Below are 21,692 nucleotides of genomic sequence, written 5' to 3'. Positions count from 1 at the left end.
TATCCTTCAGGAATGAAGGGGAAATGACATTTTTAAATGAAGGAAATCTACAGGAATTTGTAACCAGTAGAAACTCTAAAAGAATAGCTAACAAAAGTTCTATAAACACAAATGAAATGATAAAAGAGGAATTTTGGAACATCAAGAAAGCAGAAGGAATAATGGAGAGTAAAAATATGAATGAATACAATATACTTTCTCCTCTTGAGTTTTCCTGAGTTTGGCAGTTAAAGTAAAAATAATAGCATTGTCTAATAATGTTCTCAATGTATGTAGAGGAAATACCTAAGACAATTAGAAATGGGGAGATTAAGGAGATGTAAATCATAGAAAGTTTTCTATCCTTCACTAAAAACTGGTAAAAGAAAGACACCATGACTGTGATAACTAGCATAATATAATGCCTACAGCTATCCCTATAAAAGTATACAAGGTGATAACAGTAAAAAAATAAGATAAAATAGAATATGGTTGAATTTTAAAACAAAATATATTGCTGCCTACATAAGTATTTTCAATTTGTAAAAATTCATTGAGTCCTACACTTGTGAATTTCAATATATGTAGATAATATGTTAATAAAAACAGTGAAAAAGGTTGAATTGATCATCTTCACCTTCCTGATGAGCCTACTGTTTTTCTAATCATGAATTTAGAACCTTGTAATTATTAATTTTTCTCATAAGTCATAGAAAAAGTGTCAGCTTTTGAGCACTTCCAACTTAGTTGAAATATTAGTATTCCCTTGCAGGTAAGAGTATTTGCATATGTAGCACATTCCAGGTGATTCCACTGCCACTGCTCCACACTTTCAGAACCATTCTCTGAAGTATTTTCAAAGGAAAACATATTTGGGAGCAAGGAGAACCTCTGCTGCTACCCAGTACTCTAGTGTGAGCAGGCATGAACCCAGTGGTTCTGGCTGTCTAGTACCATATTGATAATGGATGCCTAGAACTATAGCAAGATAAAATTCATGGAATTAAAGTATCTTAAAGGATCTTGAAGATATTTTCCATGACTTATAAAGTTTAACATACCATTGAATATAGTAATTTTGTGCTTATTTGATAACCACTCTATTTGATTCTATACTACTTCCAGTTTGTTGACTTCTTAGAGTTTTCTCATTGAATTAATTTTTAATTAATTTAATTTAATTTTAATGAGAATTAAATTCATTGATTTTTTTAACTTAATTTAATTATCTTTTTTCTTTATTGTTGACATTAGTAACTGAGATGAATGTATATAGTTTAGAAGATGATGCAATAGGAAGATACTTAATTGCAATGGCTGTCACGGGATTTATTTTCTTCCTTTTGATTTTCCTTTTGGAGACCACCTCATGGAAAGTGAGAACCTTTGTGTATCGCTATATTTTCTTTGGCATTTACAAGAAATTTAATAAGGTAAGTAGCTGAGTATGGATCTTAGAGATAACTCTAAGATCAAAAAACATGACTCTATACATGTGTAACTCCATTATTGAATATAGGAATATAAATCAATGTTGACTGAGATCCATGTGAATCAGAGATCATCACTGTAATTTGAACTTTGTGCTTTCAAAACATAATCAGTCAAACATGATATATTTTATAGTTTGATTATAATAGTAAGCTTTCCTTTGAATATCTGTTGTATCAGAGGGCCATTCCTTCCCCAAAGTGCTCATTCATTCTAATTTGGCCCCTGGATAGTTCTAACAAACTCCCAAGCCTTCTTGATTCTGCAAGCCCAGAGAATGCACATTTAATAGTAAGGCTCTATGTGGAGGAGGGGCAAGATGGCGGAGGACTAGGGTCCCCAAGTCATCTGTCCCCACCAACCTAACTAGATAACTTTCAAATCATCCCAAAAACCTATGAATTTGACCTGAGGTTTAAAGAGAGAACAGCTGGAATATGACAGAGAGAAGAGTTTGCGCTTCTAACAAAGTAGGGAACCGGGGGGGAAAAAAAAAAGAATTAATGGAGTGGGGGGGAGGCCCCCAGGAGGAGCCGTGAAAGGCCAGGCGGTGAAAGCCTCCAGGACAGGAAAGCCCAGTCCTGTAGAAGCTGGAACTTTAAAAATCCACACCGAATTCTTCCCGGAAGGAAAGGGGCTTAGCAGGGAAATGGAACAAGAGGAGCAGGGAGTCTCCAGGTTCCTGGGGTCACTAACAGAGGAAGTGTGCCCCTGGGGAGAGTGGGGCACAGACTGTGGGCCGAGTGCGGTAAAGGGCTGGAGCGCTGGCCGCAGGGCCTTGGGAGCAGCTGAGGCGGCGGCTCTGGGCAGAGGGGGCTGCGCCCTGCTGCCTTTGGGAGCCGGGGCCCCAGGACTGTGATTCCACATGCACAGGCCCCAGATCCCAGGGCACCCAGTGGACACAGCCCAGGATCTTGTGCTCCCCCTGGGACAGGTGGCAAAAGCACAGGACAGCAAGGACTCTCCTGCTGCTGGGCGCCCCCAAGCTATGCAGATCAGCGCCTGCCATGCCTGGAGCATCCAGGCCTGTGTGGACTGGAAGACTGCGTAGTTACTGCGGGAGCTTTCTCCAGAGCTGGAGAGCTGGCTGACGCCAGTGGTGGTGTTCCTCCAGATGTCACCTTGTGCCTGGGATGGAGCGGGGCCGTCAGGTAACAGGGGCCTCACAGGATAAATGGCTCCCACTGAGCAGTGCACCTGGCAGGGGGTGGAGCAGCTCACCCAGGTGCACACACTTGAGAATCAGCACAGCAGCCCCTCCCCCAGAAGACCAGCTGGAAGGACAGGGGAAGAGCAAGTTCTTTACGGAGCAGCACTAGGAAGCTCCAAAGGAAGTCGAGAGATTTACAGTATATAGAACGAGAGGATACCTCTCCTCTTTTTTCCTTTTTTTCTTTCGTTTTTCTAGTACAACTTGTTTTTAGCCACTCTGCACTGAGCAAAATGACTAGAAAGAACTCCCACAAAAGAAAGAATCAAAAACATTATTCTGCCACAGAGTTACAGAATCTGCATTAAAATTTGATGTCAGAAAGCCAATTCAGAAGCACAATTATAAAGCTACTGGTGGCTCTAGAAAAAGTATAAAGGATTCAAGAGACATAATGACTGCAGAATTTAGATCTAATCAGGCCGAAATTAAAAATCAATTAAATGAGATGCAATGTAAACTGGAGGTCCTAATGACGAGGGTTAATCAGGTAGAAAAAAAGGTGAAATAGAAGACAAGTTGATGGCAAGGAAGGAAGCTGAGGAAAAAAGAGAAAAACAGTTAAAAGACCATGAGGAAAGGTTAAGGGAAATAAACGACAGCCTCAGAAGAAAAATCTACCTTTAACTGCAGTTCCAGAGGGTGCTGAAAGGGACAGAGGACCAAAAAGCATATTTGAACAAATAATAGCTGAGAACTTCCCTAATTTGGGGAGGGAAACAGGCATTCAGATCCAGGAGATGGAGAGATTTCCACCCCTAAAATCAAGAAAAACTGTCCAACACCTCGACATTGAATAGAAACTTGCAAATTCCAAAGATAAAGAGAAAATCCTTAAAGCAGCAAGAGACAAGCGATCCCTAACTAATATGGGGAGAAATATTACATTAACAGCAGACCTCTCTACAGAGACCTGGAAGGCCAGAAAGGGCAGGCAGGATATATTCAGGGTCTTAAAGGAGAAGAACCTGCAGCCAAGAATACTTTATCCAGCAAGGCTGTCATTCAGAATAGAAGGAGAGATAAAGAGCTTCCAAGATAGGCAGAAGCTGAAAGAATATGTGACCACCAAACCAGCTCTGCAAGAAATATTAAGGGGGACTCTGTAAAAGAAAGAGGAAGCCCAAAGAAATAATCCACAAAAACAGGGACTGAATAGGAATTATGATGACACTAAATTCATATCTTTCAATAGGAACTTTGAATGTCAATGGGCTTAATGATCCCATCAAAAGACACAGGGTTTCAGATTGGATAAAAAGCAAGACCCATCTATTTGCTGTCTATAAGAGACTCATTTTAGACATAAGGACACCTACAACCTGAAAATGCAATGTTGGAGAACCATTTACCATTCAAATTGTCCTCAAAATAAAGCAGGGGTAGCCATCCTTATATCAGATAAATTAAAGTTTATCCCAAAGACTGTAGTAAGAGATGAAGAGGGACACTATATCATACTTAAAGGATCTATCCAACAAGAGGACCTAACAATCATGAATATTTATGCTCCTAATGTCGGAGTTGCCAAGTATATCAATTAATAACCAAAGTAAAGACATACTTAGATAATAATATACTAATTCTGGGAGATTTCAACATGGCACTTTCTGCAAATGACAGATATTCTAAGCACAATATCTACAACGAAACAGGAGCTTTATGTTTTATTTTTATTTTTTTAAAGAAACAGGAGCTTTAAATGATACACTGGACCAGATGGATTTCACAGATATTTACAGAACTTTCCATTGAAACGCTACTGAATACACATTCTTCTCAAGTGCACGTGGAACTTTCTCCAGAATACACCACATACTGGGTCACAAATCAGGTCTTAACCAATACCAAAATTTTGGGATTGTCCCCTGTATATTTTCAGACCATAATGCTTTGAAACTATAACTCAATCACAAGAAGAAATTTCAAAGAAATTTAAACACTGGAGGTTAAAGAGCATCCTGCTAAAAGATGAAAGGGTCAACCAGGAAATTAGAGAAGAATTAAAAAGATTCATGGAAACTAATGAGAATGAAGATACAACCGTTCAAAATCTTTGGGATATAGCAAAAGTAGTCCTGAAAGGGAAATACAGGGATCCCTGGGTGGCTCAGCAGTTAAGTGCCTACCTTCTGCCCAGGGCGTGATCCCGGAGACTCTGGATCAAATCCCACAGCAGGCTCCCTGCATGGAGCCTGCTTCTCTCTCTGCCTGTGTCTCTGCCTCTCTCTCTCTCTCTCTCTCTCTCTCTCTCATTAATTAACAAATAAAATCTTAAAAAATAAATAAATAAAAACATTTAAAAAAAAGAAAAGAAAGGGAAATACATCGCAACAAGCATCCCTCAAAAAATAGGAAAAACTCAAATACACAAACTAACCTTGCATCTAAAGGAACTGGAGAAAGAACAGCAAATAAAACCTACACCCAACAGAAGACAGTTAATAAAGATTTGAGCAGAACTCAATGAAATAGAGACCAGAAGAACTGTAGAACAGATAAAAAAAAAAAAAACCAGGAGTTGGTTCTTTGAAAGAATTAATAAGATAGATAAACCATTAGCCAGCCTTCTTAAAAACAAAAGAGAAAAGACTCAACTTAATAAAATCACGAATGAAAAAGGAGAGAAGAAGGAAAGGATATATGTGTGTGTGTATATATATATGTATATGTATATATATATATATCAAGGAAATATGATTTCAAAAACATTATGAGCAGCTATATACCAATAACTTAGGCAATATAGAAGAAATGGACGCATTTCTGCAAAACCACAAACTATCAAAAGTGGAACAGGAAGAAATAGAAAACTTGAACAGGCCGATAACCAGGGAGGAAATTGAAGCAGTCATCAGAAACCTCCCAAGACACAAAAGTCCAGGGCCAGATGGCTTCCCAGGGGAATTCTTTCAAATGTTTAAAGAAGAAACCATACTTATTCTACTAAAGCTGTTCTGAAAGATAGAAAGGGATGGAATACTTAGGAATAATAATTAAGAATAAACCTAACCAAAGAGGTAAAGGATCTATACCCTAAAAACTACAAAACACTTCTGAAAGAAATTGAGGAAGACACAAAGAGATGAAAAAATATTCCATTCTCATGGATTAGAAGAATTAATATTGTGAAAATGTCAATGTTACCCAGGGCAATTTACACATTTAATGCAATCCCTATCAAAATACCATGGACTTTCTTCAGAGAGTTGGAAAAAATAACCTTAAGATATGTGTGGAATCAGAAAAGACCCCAAATAGCCAGGGGAATATTGAGAAAGACAACCAGTGCTGGGGGCATCACAATGCCAAATTTCAAGTTGTACTAAAAAGCTGTGATCATCAAGGCAGTGTGGTACTGGCACAAAAACAGACACATAGATCAATGGAACAGAATAGAGAATCCAGAAATGGGCCCTCAACTCTATGGTCAACTAATATTCGACAAAGCAGAAAAGACTATCCACTGGAAAAGGACAATCTCTTCAATAAATGGTGCTGGGAAAATTGGACAGCCATGTGCAGAAGAATGAAACTGGACCATTCTTAAACACCATACACAAAGATAAACTCAAAATGGGATGAAAGATCTAAGTGTGATACAGGAATCCATCAAAATCCTAGAGAACACAGGCAACACCCTTTTTGAACTTGGCCACAGCAAGTTCTTGCAGGATACATCTATGAAGGCATGGTGAACAAAAGCAAAAATGAATTATTGGGACTTCATCAAGATCAAAAGCTTCTGCACAGCCAAAGAAACAGTCAACAAAACAAGACAACCTACAGAATGGGAAAAGATATTTGCAAATGACCTATCAAATAAAGAACTTATTAAACTCAACACCAAAGAAACAAACAATCCAATCATGAAATGGACAAAAGACATGAACAGAAATTTCACCAAAGAAGACCCAGACATGGCCAACAAGCACATGAGAAAATGCTCTGCATCACTCGCATCAGGGAAATACAAATCAAAACCACAATGAGATACCACCTCACACCAGTGAGAATGGGGAAAATTAACAAGACAGGAAAAACAAATGTTGGAGAGGGTGTGGAGAAAGGGGAACCCTCTTGTACTTTTGGTGGTAATGTGAACTGGTGCTGCCACTTTGGAAAACTGTGTGGAGGTTCCTCAAAGAGTTAAAGATAGATCTGCCCTATGACCCAGCAATTGCACTGCTGGGGATTTACTCCAAAAATACAGATGCAGTGAAACGGCAGGACATCTGCACCCCAATGTCCACAGTAGCAATGTCCACAATAACCAAACTGTGGAAGGAGCCTTGGTGTCCACAGAAAGATGAATGGATAAAGAAGATGTGGTATATATATACAATGAAATATTACTCAGCCATTAGGAATGATAAATAACCAACATTTGCTTCAACGTGGATGGAACTGGAGGATATTATGCTGAGTGAAGGAAGTCAATCAGAGAAGGACAAACATTATATGGTTTCATTCATTTGGGGAATAAAAAAAATAGTGAAAGGGAATAAATGGGGAAAGGAGAGACAATGAATGGGAAATATCAGTGAGGGTGACATAACATGAGAGACACCTAATTCTGGGAAACAAACTAGGGGTGGTGGAAGGGAAGTGGGCAAGGGCATGCCGTGACTGGGTGATGGGCACTGAGGGGGGTACTTGATGGGATGAGCACTGGGTGTAATACTGTATGTTGGCAAATCGACCTCCAATAAAAAAAAACAAAACAGTAAGGCCTTATAGTAGTTGCTCTCTAAATCTAGTATTTATCAGAATCTCCTGGAAGTCTTCTTAAAATACAAGTTGTTATTCTCTGTTCCGTGAGTTGCTAATTTTGTGGACCTGAACTTGGAAATGTAATACATTCTCAATTGATGCTTCTGCTGCTCCTTCACACTTTGCAAACCACTATCTGAAGTGTTTTCAGAAGAAAGAATATTTTAATCAAAAGGAGCCTCTCTGTTACCAAAATAGATGAAATTGCATGACTCTCCCATAGGCTTAGACCTCAGTCCAAATTCTTACCATGCTAATATGGTCTTCACATTTCCTAGTACAGGTCTGAATGATAGCACTAACAGGGACAGGAAAGGCAGGGAGTATCCAAGATATGCCTCAAGAAGAGAGGAAGAAACAAAGGCCCAGCCCTGGTATAATCAGTGGAGCCAGCAACTGGTGTCCAGATCTTATGAGTATCTTCTATTCAGCTGAACCATTAATCTGTAAGATTATGTAGAGGATTTTTCAATGGGTAGTCAAAGCTCAGGAACTAGAGGGTCAGACCAAGTAAGCAAGCAAACAGTTGGTTAGAACCAGCAAAGTCTAACACCCAAGGCTGAGGTTGTTATATATTCTGAAGATATGCCTCTGGCACCTACTGTGTACCTGGTATCACACTAGAAGTTGGACAGGACTCAGATTCCTGAGAGAGATCCAGGAGGAACAAACAGATCCACAGACTTGAAAGAGAGGTGAAAGACTCCTGTCGAGATGCCAGAGAAGGCGTTTTAGGACAGGGACCAAATCAGAGCTCAGACAAATACAAACCAAAGAAATATGTGGTTTAATAAACAGAAGCTCAAAATGTTGGAAGTGCATCCAGGTGTCACTAAACTAAGCTCTGGGTATTGGGTGACACTTAAGAAAGTGATTCCAAGGCATAGAGGTCACTTATGCACAGATGAGGTGGAAAACATTCAAGGAGCTATTCAGCTTGTCTGGAGCAAAGTTCAGGTTACAGAACAACTGGAAGTCTCAAAGCACTAGTGTTGGGAATATAAATTGATAACCCTTTAGAAAACGGTCTGGCATTACTTCTAAAGTGTTATCTTCATATGCATATGAAAATGAGCACACTGAGACCCAGAAGCTCCCCTTCTAAGTATAAATCCAACAGAAATGCACACTCATGTTCACCAAAAGACATTTACAAGAATGTTCACACACCATTATTTATAATAGGCCCCTTCAAAAGAAGAGAAAGAAGCAGACCATTTGTCTATCATTCATATAATGGATTAAAAATGGTCTATTCTCACAAGAGAATATAGCAATGAGAAGAAACAAGCTATAATTCATATGCAACAGCATGAAATAATAACACAAATATAGTATTGCCTCAAAGAAGCCAGACACAAAAATATATAAAGTAGAATTCCATTAAGAGAAAGAATAAATATTGTACAGAGCCTGGGCTAACAGCCTGACAGACTGGGTGAGTGAGTCAGACAGACCAAGAAACAGACCTTTAACTATAGAGAACAAACTGATTGGTCATTGGAGGGGAGATCAGTGGTGGGGCGGGTGAAATAGGTGGAGGGGATTAAGAGTACACTTATAGTGATGAGCACAGAGTCATATATAGAATTGTTGAATCACTATATTATGCACATAAAACTAATATAACACTGTATGTTAACTATACTGGAATTAAAATAAACTTAATTTAAAAATTTAAAGTAGAATTCCATTTATATATAAATTTCAAAAACAGACAAAACTAATATATAATATTTAGAGTTACAAGTCAGGATCCTAGTTACTGTTGAGGTGATGCTCTGTTTTCTTTATCAGGAGTGATTACATAAATATGTTCACCTTGTAAAAAGTTAATAAGATGCAGACTTATGATTTATATCTTGTCTGCATATATGTTATGCTTTAAAAATTTAGACCCAAAGTGGCATTAAAATTATTCAACATATTTTGCACTGAACTACAGTAAAATCTGTAATTCCTAGAATAGAACCAATGTTAATTTCTTTATTTTGATCAGTGTGCCATGACTATATCAGGTGTTAACATTAGAAGGCTAAAAATGCATGCTGGAACTATCCTGTGCTTGTCTATAAATAAAAATTTTTTCATCACAAAGTTTAAAATCAAAAAAGAGTGATGGAAAAGTCTTAGAGTATTCTTTTATATTCTTTCCACTATGTGGAATTCCCTGAACTTTTTCTCCCCTCTCCATCATAAATCTCCTGATTAACTCATATTTTTTTAAATTAATGTATTTACTATATGAAATGGTTGCTGGATTCCACTCCTCGGAACAGAAAGAGTTAATATCTTCCCTAGTCTTAGCTCTATTTGTATCTTATAAAATATGCATTATTAAATAATGTTTCTTTAAAATGTGTAGTGTTGTGGTTCCAGTTTTTGATGAAGTATCTATTTTGATAAGAACAAGCTACTTGCTCTTGAATAGGAGTATAATTTTTTAACTTTGGAAATAGAGGATAAGTTTATACATGACAGCTAAAGTGATATGTATGTAGGAAATCTTTTGGGGATGATTTGAACTTTCTGTTATGACATATTTGAGATTACCTCCCAGTTAAGTCTTCCTGAAGCCAACCAGTTATCTAGACCAGATGTCTAAAGGGTATCTATCCATCTCTATGATGCTGTCTTTGAAAATATAGGATAGAGTGTCCAAAGAATTATCTGGGGAATCTGAAGATGATGATGTACAACATGAAAGAAACAGAATCCTGGAGCAGCCTCAGGAATTGTTGAATTTCACAGTACTTATTAAGGAACTCACAAAGGTAATATTATATAATGCCAACTTACGATGATTTCATCCCTATTAAAGAGCATGCCATTAGCATCAAGGATTCATTGTGGTCTTATGAATCTATGTGTATTACTCCAATAGAGTAGAAGAGTTTCTGTGAAGCTGTCTGAGCTCCATAGTAATCCATAGGGGTCTAATGTATTTTTTGTATTTAATCTATAAATATCCTTTGCTGTATTGTGCTTTCTGTGTTTTTTTTTTAAGATATATTTTACATATCCAGCTGTTTTGGCTGTCAGAAATATCTCCCTTGGAATCCGAAAGAAGGAATGCTTTGGATTGCTTGGATTAAATGGAGCTGGAAAAACTACTACCTTTGAAATATTGACTGGAGAGGAGACTGCTACCTCTGGAGATGTGTTCATTGAGAACTTAAGTATCACCAACAATCTCCTGGAGGTAAGACACTATTACTATCTGGGTTGTGAGTAGCATGATTCCTTGGGGGAGAACTAAGAGGCAAGTAGTGGAAAGTGATAGGTAGGAATCATGGCACATATTGATATTGATACTGTTGACTCAGCCAATGGATTTCAGAGAGAGAAATAAATTTTTGAGGGGAGGTGGTAGGATAATAAGAATAGCCTTATTCTGAGAATATAAGACAAGCGTGTCTTTACCATTTTTAGAAACTATTGGAGAGCAAGATGGTGCAATAAGAGGCCTGACTTTCCCTCCTTCCATGGATACACTGAATAAACAGTTACCCAGGGATCAGTTGCCTCTGAGGGAAATTCAGAAATGAATTGGGAGATTCCTATACATCATACTATTGAGGAAACACTCAAATCAAAAGGGGTAGGATAAGCTGGGACACATTCACACTGTCAACCCCACCCACAACACAGTGCCTTACATTCAGGAGAGAATCCCCAATTCCAGCTTCTCCATGAGGACTGAGAGGTTTAAACCATACAATGTAGCTCCTCAGTTTTTATGGCTTCCACCCAAAGGACTGGTCCCAAATCTCCTAGCTCTGGAGGCTGACAGGATGTGGCATTCAGAAGTCTTCCAGGGCTGCAGAGAAAAAAAGGCAGTTTCAACAGGTATATAAGCACTCTCAGTGGCCATTCCCCGTGGCTCAGCACAAAGCAAGTAGACCAACATACCTGGATCCCAGTTTCTTGCTTGAAGGGATAGACTACATATCTAACATCCCAACAAGAGTTGGACTTCAAATTAATCTGCATCTTAGAGCTAATGGGGCAAGCAATTAGTAATCCTCTGGGAGCCTGAATGGGCTTGTGGGCACTTCCTCAGATTTCAGGGCACTAATGGGATTTTAATCTCCTAGGGTCACTAATGTAAATGACGATTGGGCAAGCACAAAGTTTTAAGAGGTTTGAAGAATCTCTGGCTAGGTGATTTCTCCTACATGAGGCCAACCTATCTAGACTGGGAGAGTTGGATTTTTTATTTAATGTGCATAAAACAATATATGAGTCAGGAAAAAATGAAGAGACAGTGAAATATATTCTAAACAAAAGAACAAGGTAAGTCTCCAGAAAAAGACCCTAATGAGATAGGTGATTTATCTGACAGAGAATTCAAAGTAATGATCATAAGTATGTTAACCAAGTTCAGGAGAGCAATGCAAGAACAAAATGAGAATTTCAACAAAGAGAAAATGCACAAAAGTACCAAACAGAAATCATAGATCTGAAGAATCCAACAACTGAACTGAAAAATTAAGTAGAAGAATTCAACAGTGGACTACATCAAGCAGAAGAAAGGGTAAGAAACCTCAAAGACAGGTCAGTGGAAATCTTCTGATCACAGAAAAAGGAAAAGGAATGAAAAAGAGTGAAGATAGCATAAGGAAAATAGGGAAACCATCAGGAGGACCAATATATGTATTATGGAAGTCTGAGAAGGAAGAGAGAGAAAGGAGCAGAAAAGAAAGCTTATTCAAAGAAAACATGGATAAAAACTGCAAAACTGAGGAAGTACATAGGCATCAGATTGAGAAGACCAAAGCAGTAAAAAAAAAAAAAAAAAAAGTGCATCCAAAGAAACCCACACTGAGACATGTAATCAAATTATATAAAGTTAAAGACAAAGAGAATTTTGTAAGAAGCAAGAGAAAAGTGACTTGTTACATACAAGAAAACCCCCACTCATGATCAGAGAATTGTTCAGCAGAAACTTTGAAGACTAGAAGTGAGTGGGATGGATATAGTCAAAGTGCTGAAAGACAAAACCTGCCAACCAAGAGTACTCTCCCCAGCAAATGTGTATTTCAAGAATATAGAGGAGATAAAGACTTCTCAGACAAACAAAACCTGAGGGAGTTTATCACCACTAGAGCAATCTTTTAAAAATGCTCAAAGGAGTTTTTCAAGTTAAATGAAAGACAACCAACAATATGAAAGCATAACAAAATAAGAAGCTCATTGGTAAAGGTAAGTATATAGACAAAACCAGAAATGGCTTACAGTATTAGTGGTGGGCAAATTTCTTTTAATTGTAGTATAAAAGTTAAATGAAAAAAATATTTAAACAACTATAACTAAATTATGTTAAGGGATATGTAATATAATATAAACAGATATAAATTGTGACATAAATAGCATATAATGTGGAGGTAAAAGAAGGAAAAGCAGAGAACTTAAGTTGTTAAAAAAGAGCTTAAAAGAGACTTATAAAACATTTTGTGTAAGCCCCTTGGTAACCTCAAAGAAAATATCTAAGAAGTTACATTAAAGAAAAGGAATTAACCCCTATCAGTCAGTCAATCAAAAAAGCAAAAACGATGATGCACAAAGGAATATAGCAAGACAGAAAAAGAGGGACAAAAGAACTGTTAAACAGAAAGCAATCAACAAAGTGGCCATAATTAATCCTTCTCTATCAGTAAGTCTAAATAGACTAAACTCTTCACAAGAAAAGAAACAGGCTGAATGGATAAATAATTAAGATACAACTGTGTTGTGTCTTCAAAAACCTCATTTTAAATTCAAGGGTATACACTGGCTGAAAGAGAAGTTTTGGAAACATATTTCATGCAAATGGTAAGCAAAAGAAAGCAGGGGTGACTATACTTATAGCAGACAAAGTAAACTAATTAAAACCATTAGGAGACACTAATGATAAAAAGTGTCAACTCAATAGGGGGATATAACTATTGTAAATATTTATATCAACATCAGAACACCTAAGTATATGAACAAATATCAACAGATCTGAAAGGAGAAACTGATACAATAATAATAGGAAACCTCAGTAATGGATAGAACATCCAGACAGAATATGAATAAAGAGTAAATTTGACCAGCACTATATATCAAATGGAGCAAAGTGACATACAGAACTTTTAACCCACCAGAATATACAATATTTTCAAGCACATGAGGAATATATTTGGATGAAATTTTAGGTCACAAAACAAGCTTAACAATTTTTAAAAAGATCAATATATCAAGCATCTTTTTTTGACCCAATGAATAAAACTAGATTTTAATAACAGCATAAAATTGAGAAACCTCAAATAATGTGGAAACTGTAGAACACACTCTTGAGCAAACACTGGGTCAAAGAAAAAATAAAAACAGACTCTAGGGGTTCCTGGGTGGCTCAGTGGTCAAGCATCTACGTTTGGCTCAAGTCGTGATCCTGGGATCCTGGGACTGAGTCCTGCATCAGGCTCCACAGCCTGAATCTCCCTCTTCCTATATCTCTGCCTCTCTCTCTGTGTTTCGCATGAATAAATAAATAAAATATTTTTTAAAACAGACTTTAAAATATAGAGAACAAGCTAGTGGTTATCCCTTAGAGGTAAGGAGTGGGGGACAATAAGTGAAACAGGTCAAAGGGATTAAGAGTACATTTTAAGTGCTAAATCATGTATAGAATTGTTGAATCATTATACTATACACCTGAAACTAATATAACACTATGTTAACTATCCTGGAATTTAAAAAAAATAAATTAAAAATAAATAAAGGAGCATTTAAAAAATAGCTCAATACAAATGAAGATGAAAACAAAGCATACCAAAACTTGAGAGTTTATGGCACTATATGCTGTCTACATTAAAAATATCAAATACCAGATAAAAAAATAAAAATATCAAATAACCCAACTGTACATCTCAAGGAACACGAAAAAGAACAAACTAAACCCAAAGTTAGAAAAAAAAAAGAGGAAATAATAAAGATTAGAGCAGAAATAAACAAATAGGAAATAGAAAAACAAGAGAAAAAAATTAATAAAACTGATTGGCTTTTTGAAAAAATAAACAAAATTTACAAATCCCTAGCTAGACTAATTAAAAAAAAATAAAAAGAGAAGACTCAAAAAATAAATTCAGAAATGAGAGGCTTCTGGATGGTTCAGTTGGTCAAGCAGCTAACTCTAGGTTTTGGCTCAGGTCATGATCTCAGTGTCCTGGAATTCAGCCCTATGTTGGGCTTCAAGCTCAGCAGGGAGTCGGCCTCTGGATTCTCTCTCTCCTTCTGCTGCTGCCCATCTGCCCCCCACCCCCATGCGCTCTCTCCATCTCTTTCTCAAATAAAGAAATCTTTTAAAAAATCAGAAATGAAAGAGGCAACATTAAAACGTTGCCTCGGAAAATAAAAGGATCATAAGGATCATGAAAAGAAGTTTCACATCATATGTCCTCAGGGAAATGCAAATTATAACAACCATGAAATTAAGATAACACCGTATCAATGGCCAAAACCAGAAAAACTAACAAAAACAAATGGTGAATAGGTTATGGAGCAATCATTTCTGGTGCAAATAGAAAGTGGTGCAGACACTTTCTGAAACAGTTTGGTGGTTTTCTACAAAACTAAACATACTCATATGATATAAACCAGCAACTGAACCCTTAGTCATTACTGAAAAAACTTGAAAACAGAAATCCACGCAAAAGTTTGCACACAGATTGGAGGCGGGGCAAGATGGCGGAGGAGTAGTGTCCCCAAGTCAGCTGTCCCCACCAACTTACCTAGGTAACTTTCAAATCATCCTGAAAACCTAAAAATTCGGCCTGAGATTTAAAGAGAACAGCTGGAATGCTACAGTGAGAAGAGTTCAGGCTTCTATCAAGGTAGGAAGATGGATAAATAAATAAATAAATAAATAAATAAATAAATAAATAAAACGCATTCAAAGGGGAGGGGCCTGCGAGGAGCTGGGCTAAGGTCCAGTGGGGAGGGCCTCCAGGACAGGAAAGCCCAGGCCTAGAGAAGCAGGAGCTGCACCAATCTTCCCGGATGGAAAGGCACTCGCAGGGAGCTGGGGCAGGATCCCAGGACGGGCAGTGATGCCCTCAGGCTCCCAGGGTCACTAACAGAGGACCTGTGCCCCAAGGAAGCATGCCACACACAGCAGGCTGAGCTCCCTAAGGGGCTGGAGCTCGTGCCCCGGGGCCCTGGGAGCAGCTCAGGCAGTGGCTCAGGTGGCAGCTTGGTGAGTGAGGAGGGGGCTGTGCGGCCAGGAGCCCATTACAGCAGCACAGGCCCCAGAGACCAGGGCACAAGGGGACACAGCCCAGGATCCGGCGGTCCCCTTGGGACAAGCGGAGGCCGGGAGGACAAAGGACAGCGAGGACACTGCTGCCTCTGGGCGCCTCCGAGCTGTGCAGATCAGTGCCCGCCCCCCCAGAGCATCCAGGCCCGTGTACACTGGGAGCTGCCGTAGTGACTGAGGGAGCTGACTCCAGGGCTGGAGAGCTGGCCGCCGCCAATGTTGTTGTTCCTCCTGGTGTCACCTTGTGCCTGGGACTGAGCAGGGCCACCAGGGAGCAGAGGCCTCACAGGATAAACAGCTCCCACTGAGGATCCCTGGGTGGCGCAGCGGTTTGGCGCCTACCTTTGGCCCAGGGCACGATCCTGGAGACCTGGGATCGAATCCCACATCGGGCTCCTGGTGCATGGAGCCTGCATCTCCCTCTGCCTGTGTCTCTGCCTCTCTCTCTCTCTCTCTCTCTCTCTCTCTCTCTCTGTGACTATCATTAAAAAAAAAAAAAAAACAGCTCCCACTGAGCCATGCACCCAGCAGGGGCGGGGCAGCTCCCCCAGGTGCACACCCCTAAGAATCAGCACAGCAGGCCCCTCCCCCAGAAGACAGGCTGGAAGGACAGGGGAAGAGCAAGTTCTTTACCGAGCAATGCTGGAAAGTTCCAGGGGAAGTCGAGGGACTTAAAGTTGATAGAATCAGAGGATACCCCTCCTTGTGTGTTTTGTTTTTGTTTTTTTGTTCTTTGTTTTCCCTTTTTTCTCTCTTTTTAAATTCCTTTTTCCAGTACAACTTGTTTTTAGCCACTCTGCACTGAGCAAAATGACTACAAAGAAGAACTCACCACAAAAGAAAAAATCAGAAACAGTACTCTCTGCCACAGAGTTACAGAATTTGGATTACAATTTGATGTCAGAAAAGGGCCAATTCAGAAGCACAATTATAAAGTTGCCAGTGGCTCTGGAAAAAATCATAAAGGATTCAAGAGACATCATGACTGCAAAATTTAGATCTAATCAGGCCGAAATTGAAAATCAATTAAATGAGATGCAATTCAACCTGGAGGTCCTAACAATGAGGGCTAATGAGGTAGAAGAACAAGTGAGTTGGACATAGAAGAGAAGTTGGTGGCAAGGAAGGAAGCTGAGGAAAAAAGAGAAAAACAATTAAAAGACCATGAGGGAAGGTTAAGGAAAATAAATAAATAAATAAATAAATAAATAAATAAATAAATAACAGCCTCAGAAGGAAAAGTCTACATTTAATTGGGGTTCCAGAGGGCGCTGAAAGAGACAGAGAACCAGAAAGTGTATTTGAACATATCATAGCTGAGAACTTCCCTAATTTGGGGAGGGGAAACAGGCATCCAGATCCAGGAGATAGAGAGATCCCCCCCCCAAATCAATAAAAACCGTGCAACACTTTGACACTTGCAAATTCCAAAGATAAAGAGAAAATCCTTAAAGCAGCAAGAGACAAGCGATCCCTAACTAATATGGGGAGAAATATTACATTAACAGCAGACCTCTCTACAGAGACCTGGAAGGCCAGAAAGGGCAGGCAGGATATATTCAGTGTTCTAAATGAGAAGAACATGCAGTCAAGAATACTTTATCCAGCAAGGCTGTCATTCAGAATAGAAGGAGAGATAAAGAGCTTCCAAGATAGGCAGAAGCTGAAAGAATATGTGACCACCAAACCAGCTCTGCAAGAAATATTAAGGGGGACTCTGTAAAAGAAAGAGGAAGCCCAAAGAAATAATCCACAAAAACAGGGACTGAATAGGTATCATGATGACACTCAATTCATATCTTTCAATAGTAACTCTGAACATGAATGGGCTTAATGATCCCATCAAAAGACACAGGGTTTCAGATTGGATAAAAAAGCAAGACCCATCTATTTGCTGTCTACTAGAGACTCATTTTAGACATAAGGACACCAAGAGCCTGAAAATGAAAGGTTGGAGAACCATTGATCATTCAAACGGTCCTCAAAAGAAAACAGGGGTAGCCATCCTTATATCAGATAAATTAAAGTTTATCCAAAGACTGTAGTAAGAGATGAAGAGGGACACGATATCATACTTAGAAGATCTATCCAACAAGAGAACCTAACAATCATGAATATTTATGACAGTAATGTGGGAGCTGCCACGTATATCAATGACCAAAGTTCAGACATACAGACATACAGACATACAGACACCAGGAGACTTCAACAAGGCACTTTCTGCAAATGACAGATCTTTTAAGCACAACATCTACAAAGAAACTGGTTTAAATGATGCACTGGACCAGATGGATTTCACAGATATTTACAGAACTTACCATTGAAATGCACCTGAATACACATTCTTCTCAAGTGCACATGAAACTTTCTCCAGAATACAACACATACTGGGTCACAAATCAGGTCTTAACCAATACCAAAATTTTGGGATTGTCCCCTGTATATTTTCAGACCATAATGCTTTGAAATAGAACTCAATCACAAGAAGAAATTTGGAAGAAAATCAAACATGTGGAGGTTGAATAGCATCCTGCTAAAAGATGAAAGGGTCAACTAGGAAATTAGAGACAAATTAAAAAGATTCATGGAAACTAATGAGAATGAAGATACAATTGTTTAATATCTTTGGGACACAGCAAAAGTAGTCCTGAAAGGGAAATACATCGCAATACAAGCATCCCTGAAAAAATAGGAAAAAACTCAAATACACAAGCTAACCTTGCACCTAAAGGAACTGGAGAAAGAACAGCACATAAAGCCTACACCCAGCAGAAGACAGTTAATAAAGATCGAGCAGAATTCAATGAAATAGAGACCAGAAGAACTGTAGAACAGATCAACAAAACCAGGAGTTGGTTCTTTGAAAGAATTAAGAAGATAGATAAACCATTAGCCAGCCTTCTTAAAAACAAAAAAGACTCAACTTAATAAAATCATGAATTAAAAAGGAGAGATCACCACCAATATCAAGGAAATACAAATTATTTCAAAAACATATTATAAGCAGCAATACCCCAATAACTTAGGCAATCTAGAAGAAATGGATGCATTTCTGAAAAACCACAAACCACCAAAAGTGGAACAGAAAGAAATAGAAAACCTGAACAGACTGATAACCAGGAAGGAAGTTGAAGCAGTCATCAAAAACCTCCCAAGACACAAAAAGTCCAGGGCCAGATGGCTTTCCAGGGAAATTCTATCAAACGTTTAAAGAAGAAATCATACCTATTCTACTAAAGCTGTTCAGAAAGATAGAAAGAGATGGAATACTTCCAAACTCGTTCTATGAGGCCAGCATCACCTTAATTCCAAAACCAGACAAAGACCCCACCAAAAAGGAGAATTATGGACCAATATCCCTGATGAACATGGACGAAAAATTCTCAACAAGATAGTAGCCAACAGGATCCAACCGTACATTAAGAAGGCTCTTGGGATCCCTGGGTGATGCAGCGGTTTGGCGCCTGCCTTTGGCCCAGGGCGCGATCCTGGAGACCCGGGATCGAATCCCATGTTGGGCTCCCGGTGCATGGAGCCTGCTTCTCCCTCTGCCTGTGTCTCTGCCTCTCTTTCTCTCTCTGTTCGACTATCATAAATAAATAAATAAATAAATAAATAAATAAATAAATAAATAAGAAGGATATTCGCCATGACCAAGTGGGATTTATTCCTGGAATGCAAGGCTGGTTCAACACTCATAAAGCAATCAATGTGATTGATCATTATCAACAAGAGAAAAAACCAGAACCACAGGATCCTCTCAATAGATGCAGAGAAAGCATTTGACAAAATACAGCATCCATTCTTGATCAAAACTCTTCAGAGTGTAGGGATAGAGGGAACATTCTTTAGCATCTTAAAAACCATCTACAAAAAACCCACAGCAAATATCATTCTCAGTGGGGAAACACTGGGAGCCTTTCCCCTAACATCAGGAACACAACAGGGATTTCTACTCTCACCACCGCTATTCAACATAGTACTAGAAGTCCTAGCCTCAGCAATCAGGCAACAAAAAGTAAAGGCATTCAAATTGGCAAAGAAGAGGTCAAACTTTCCCTCTTTGCAGATGACATGATACTCTACATAGAAAACCCAAAAGCCTCCATCCCAAGATTGCTAGAACTCATACAGCAATTTGACAGTGTGGCAGGATACAAAATCAATGCTCAGAAGTCAGTGGCATTTCTATACACTAACAATGAGACTGGAGAAAGAGAAATTAAGGAGTCAATCCCGTTTATAATTGCACGCAAAAGGATAAGATACCTAGGAATAAACCTAACCAAAGAGGTAAAGGATCTATACCCTGTACAGTGTCCAGAACACTTTTGAAAGAAATTGAGAAAGACACAAAGAGATGGAAAAATATTCCATGCTCATGGATTGGCAGAATTAATATTGTGAAAATGTCAATGTTACCCAGGGCAATTTACACGTTCAATGTAATCCCTATCAAAGTACCATGGACTTTGTTCAGATAGTTGGAACAAATCGTCTTAAGATTTTTGTGGAATCAGAAAAGATCTTGAATACCCAGGAGAATATTGAAAAAGAAAACCTGAGCTTAGGGCATTACAATGCCAGATTTCAGGTTATACTACAAAGCTGTGATCATCAAGGCAGTGTGGTACCGACACAGAAAGAGACACATAGATCAGTGGAACACAATAGAGAATCCAGAAATGGCCCCTCTACTCTCCGGTCAACTAATATTCGACAAAACAGGAAAGACTATCCACTGGAAAAAAGACAGTCTCTTCAATAAATGGTGCTGGGAAACTTGGACAGACACGTGCAGAAGAATGAAACTGGACCATTCTCTTATACCATACTCAAAGGTAAACTTAACATGGATGAAAGATCTAAATGTGAGACAAGAATCCATCAGAATCCTAGAGGAGAACACAGGCAACACCCTTTTTGAACTTGGCCCCACAGCAACTTCTTGCAAGATACATCTATGAAGACAAGGGGAACAAAAGCAAAAATGAATTATTAGGACTTAAAATAAAATGCTTCTGCACAGCAAAGGAAACAGTCACAAAAATAAAAGACAACCTATAGAATGGGTAAAGATATTTGCAAATGGCATATCAGATAAAAGGCTAGTATCCAAGATATATAAAGAAGTTATTTTTTTAAGATTTATTTATTTATTCATGACAGAGAGAGTGAGGCAGAGACACAGGCAGAGGAAGAAGCAGGCTCCTTGCAGGGAGCCTGACATGGGACTAGATCCCCGGTCTCCAGCATCACACCTCAGGCCAAAGGTGGCACCAAACCGTTGGGCCACTGGGGCTGCCCTATAAAGAACTTATTAAACTCAACAGCTAAGAAACAAACAATCCAATCATAAAATGGACAAAGACATGAACAGAAATCTCACAGAGGAAGACCTAGACATGGCCAACAAGCACATGAGAAAATGCTCCACATCACTGGCCATCAGGGAAAAACAAAACCACAATGAGATACCACCTCACACCAGTGAGAATGCGGAAAATTAACAAGGCAGGCAACAACAAATGTTGGAGAGGATATGGAGAAAGGGGAACCCTGTTGCACTGTTGGTGGGAATGTGAACTGGTACAGCCACTCTGGAAAACTGTTGGGAGTTTATCAGAGTTAAAAATAGATCTGCCCTATGACCCAGCAATTGCACTGCTGGGGATTTACCCCAAAGATACAGATGCAGTGAAACGGCAGGACACATGCACCCCAATGTTTATAGCAGCAATGTCCACAGTAGCCAAAGTGTGGCAGGAGCCTTGGTGTCCATGGAAAGATGAATGGATAAAGAAGATGTGGTTTATGTATACAATGGAATATTACTCAGCCATTACGAACAACAAATACCCACCATTTGCTTCAACGTGGATGGAACTGAATAATATTATGCTGAGTGAAGTAAGTCAATCAGAGAAGGACAAACATTATATGGTCTCATTCATTTGGAGA

At 38.9% G+C, this 21,692-nt stretch overlaps 1 protein-coding gene across 1 annotated transcript in view; it reads left to right on the top strand.

Annotated features, from left to right (window-relative positions):
• Positions 1-21,692, top strand: part of LOC140598303 (phospholipid-transporting ATPase ABCA3-like) — a 72,421-nt gene that overhangs the window by 32,762 nt on the left and 17,967 nt on the right. Inside the window, exons 5-7 of the mRNA XM_072753692.1 lie at positions 1,234-1,412; positions 10,102-10,227; positions 10,461-10,655. Of these exons, the coding sequence (XP_072609793.1) occupies positions 1,234-1,412; positions 10,102-10,227; positions 10,461-10,655 (500 nt within the window). The remainder of the gene's footprint in view (positions 1-1,233; positions 1,413-10,101; positions 10,228-10,460; positions 10,656-21,692) is intronic.

The sequence above is a fragment of the Vulpes vulpes genome, chromosome 3 (genome assembly GCF_048418805.1).
Source record: "Vulpes vulpes isolate BD-2025 chromosome 3, VulVul3, whole genome shotgun sequence".
NCBI lineage: Eukaryota > Metazoa > Chordata > Mammalia > Carnivora > Canidae > Vulpes > Vulpes vulpes.
The sequence above is the reverse complement of the archived record's forward strand: the minus strand, read 5'-3'. Positions and strand labels throughout refer to the sequence as shown.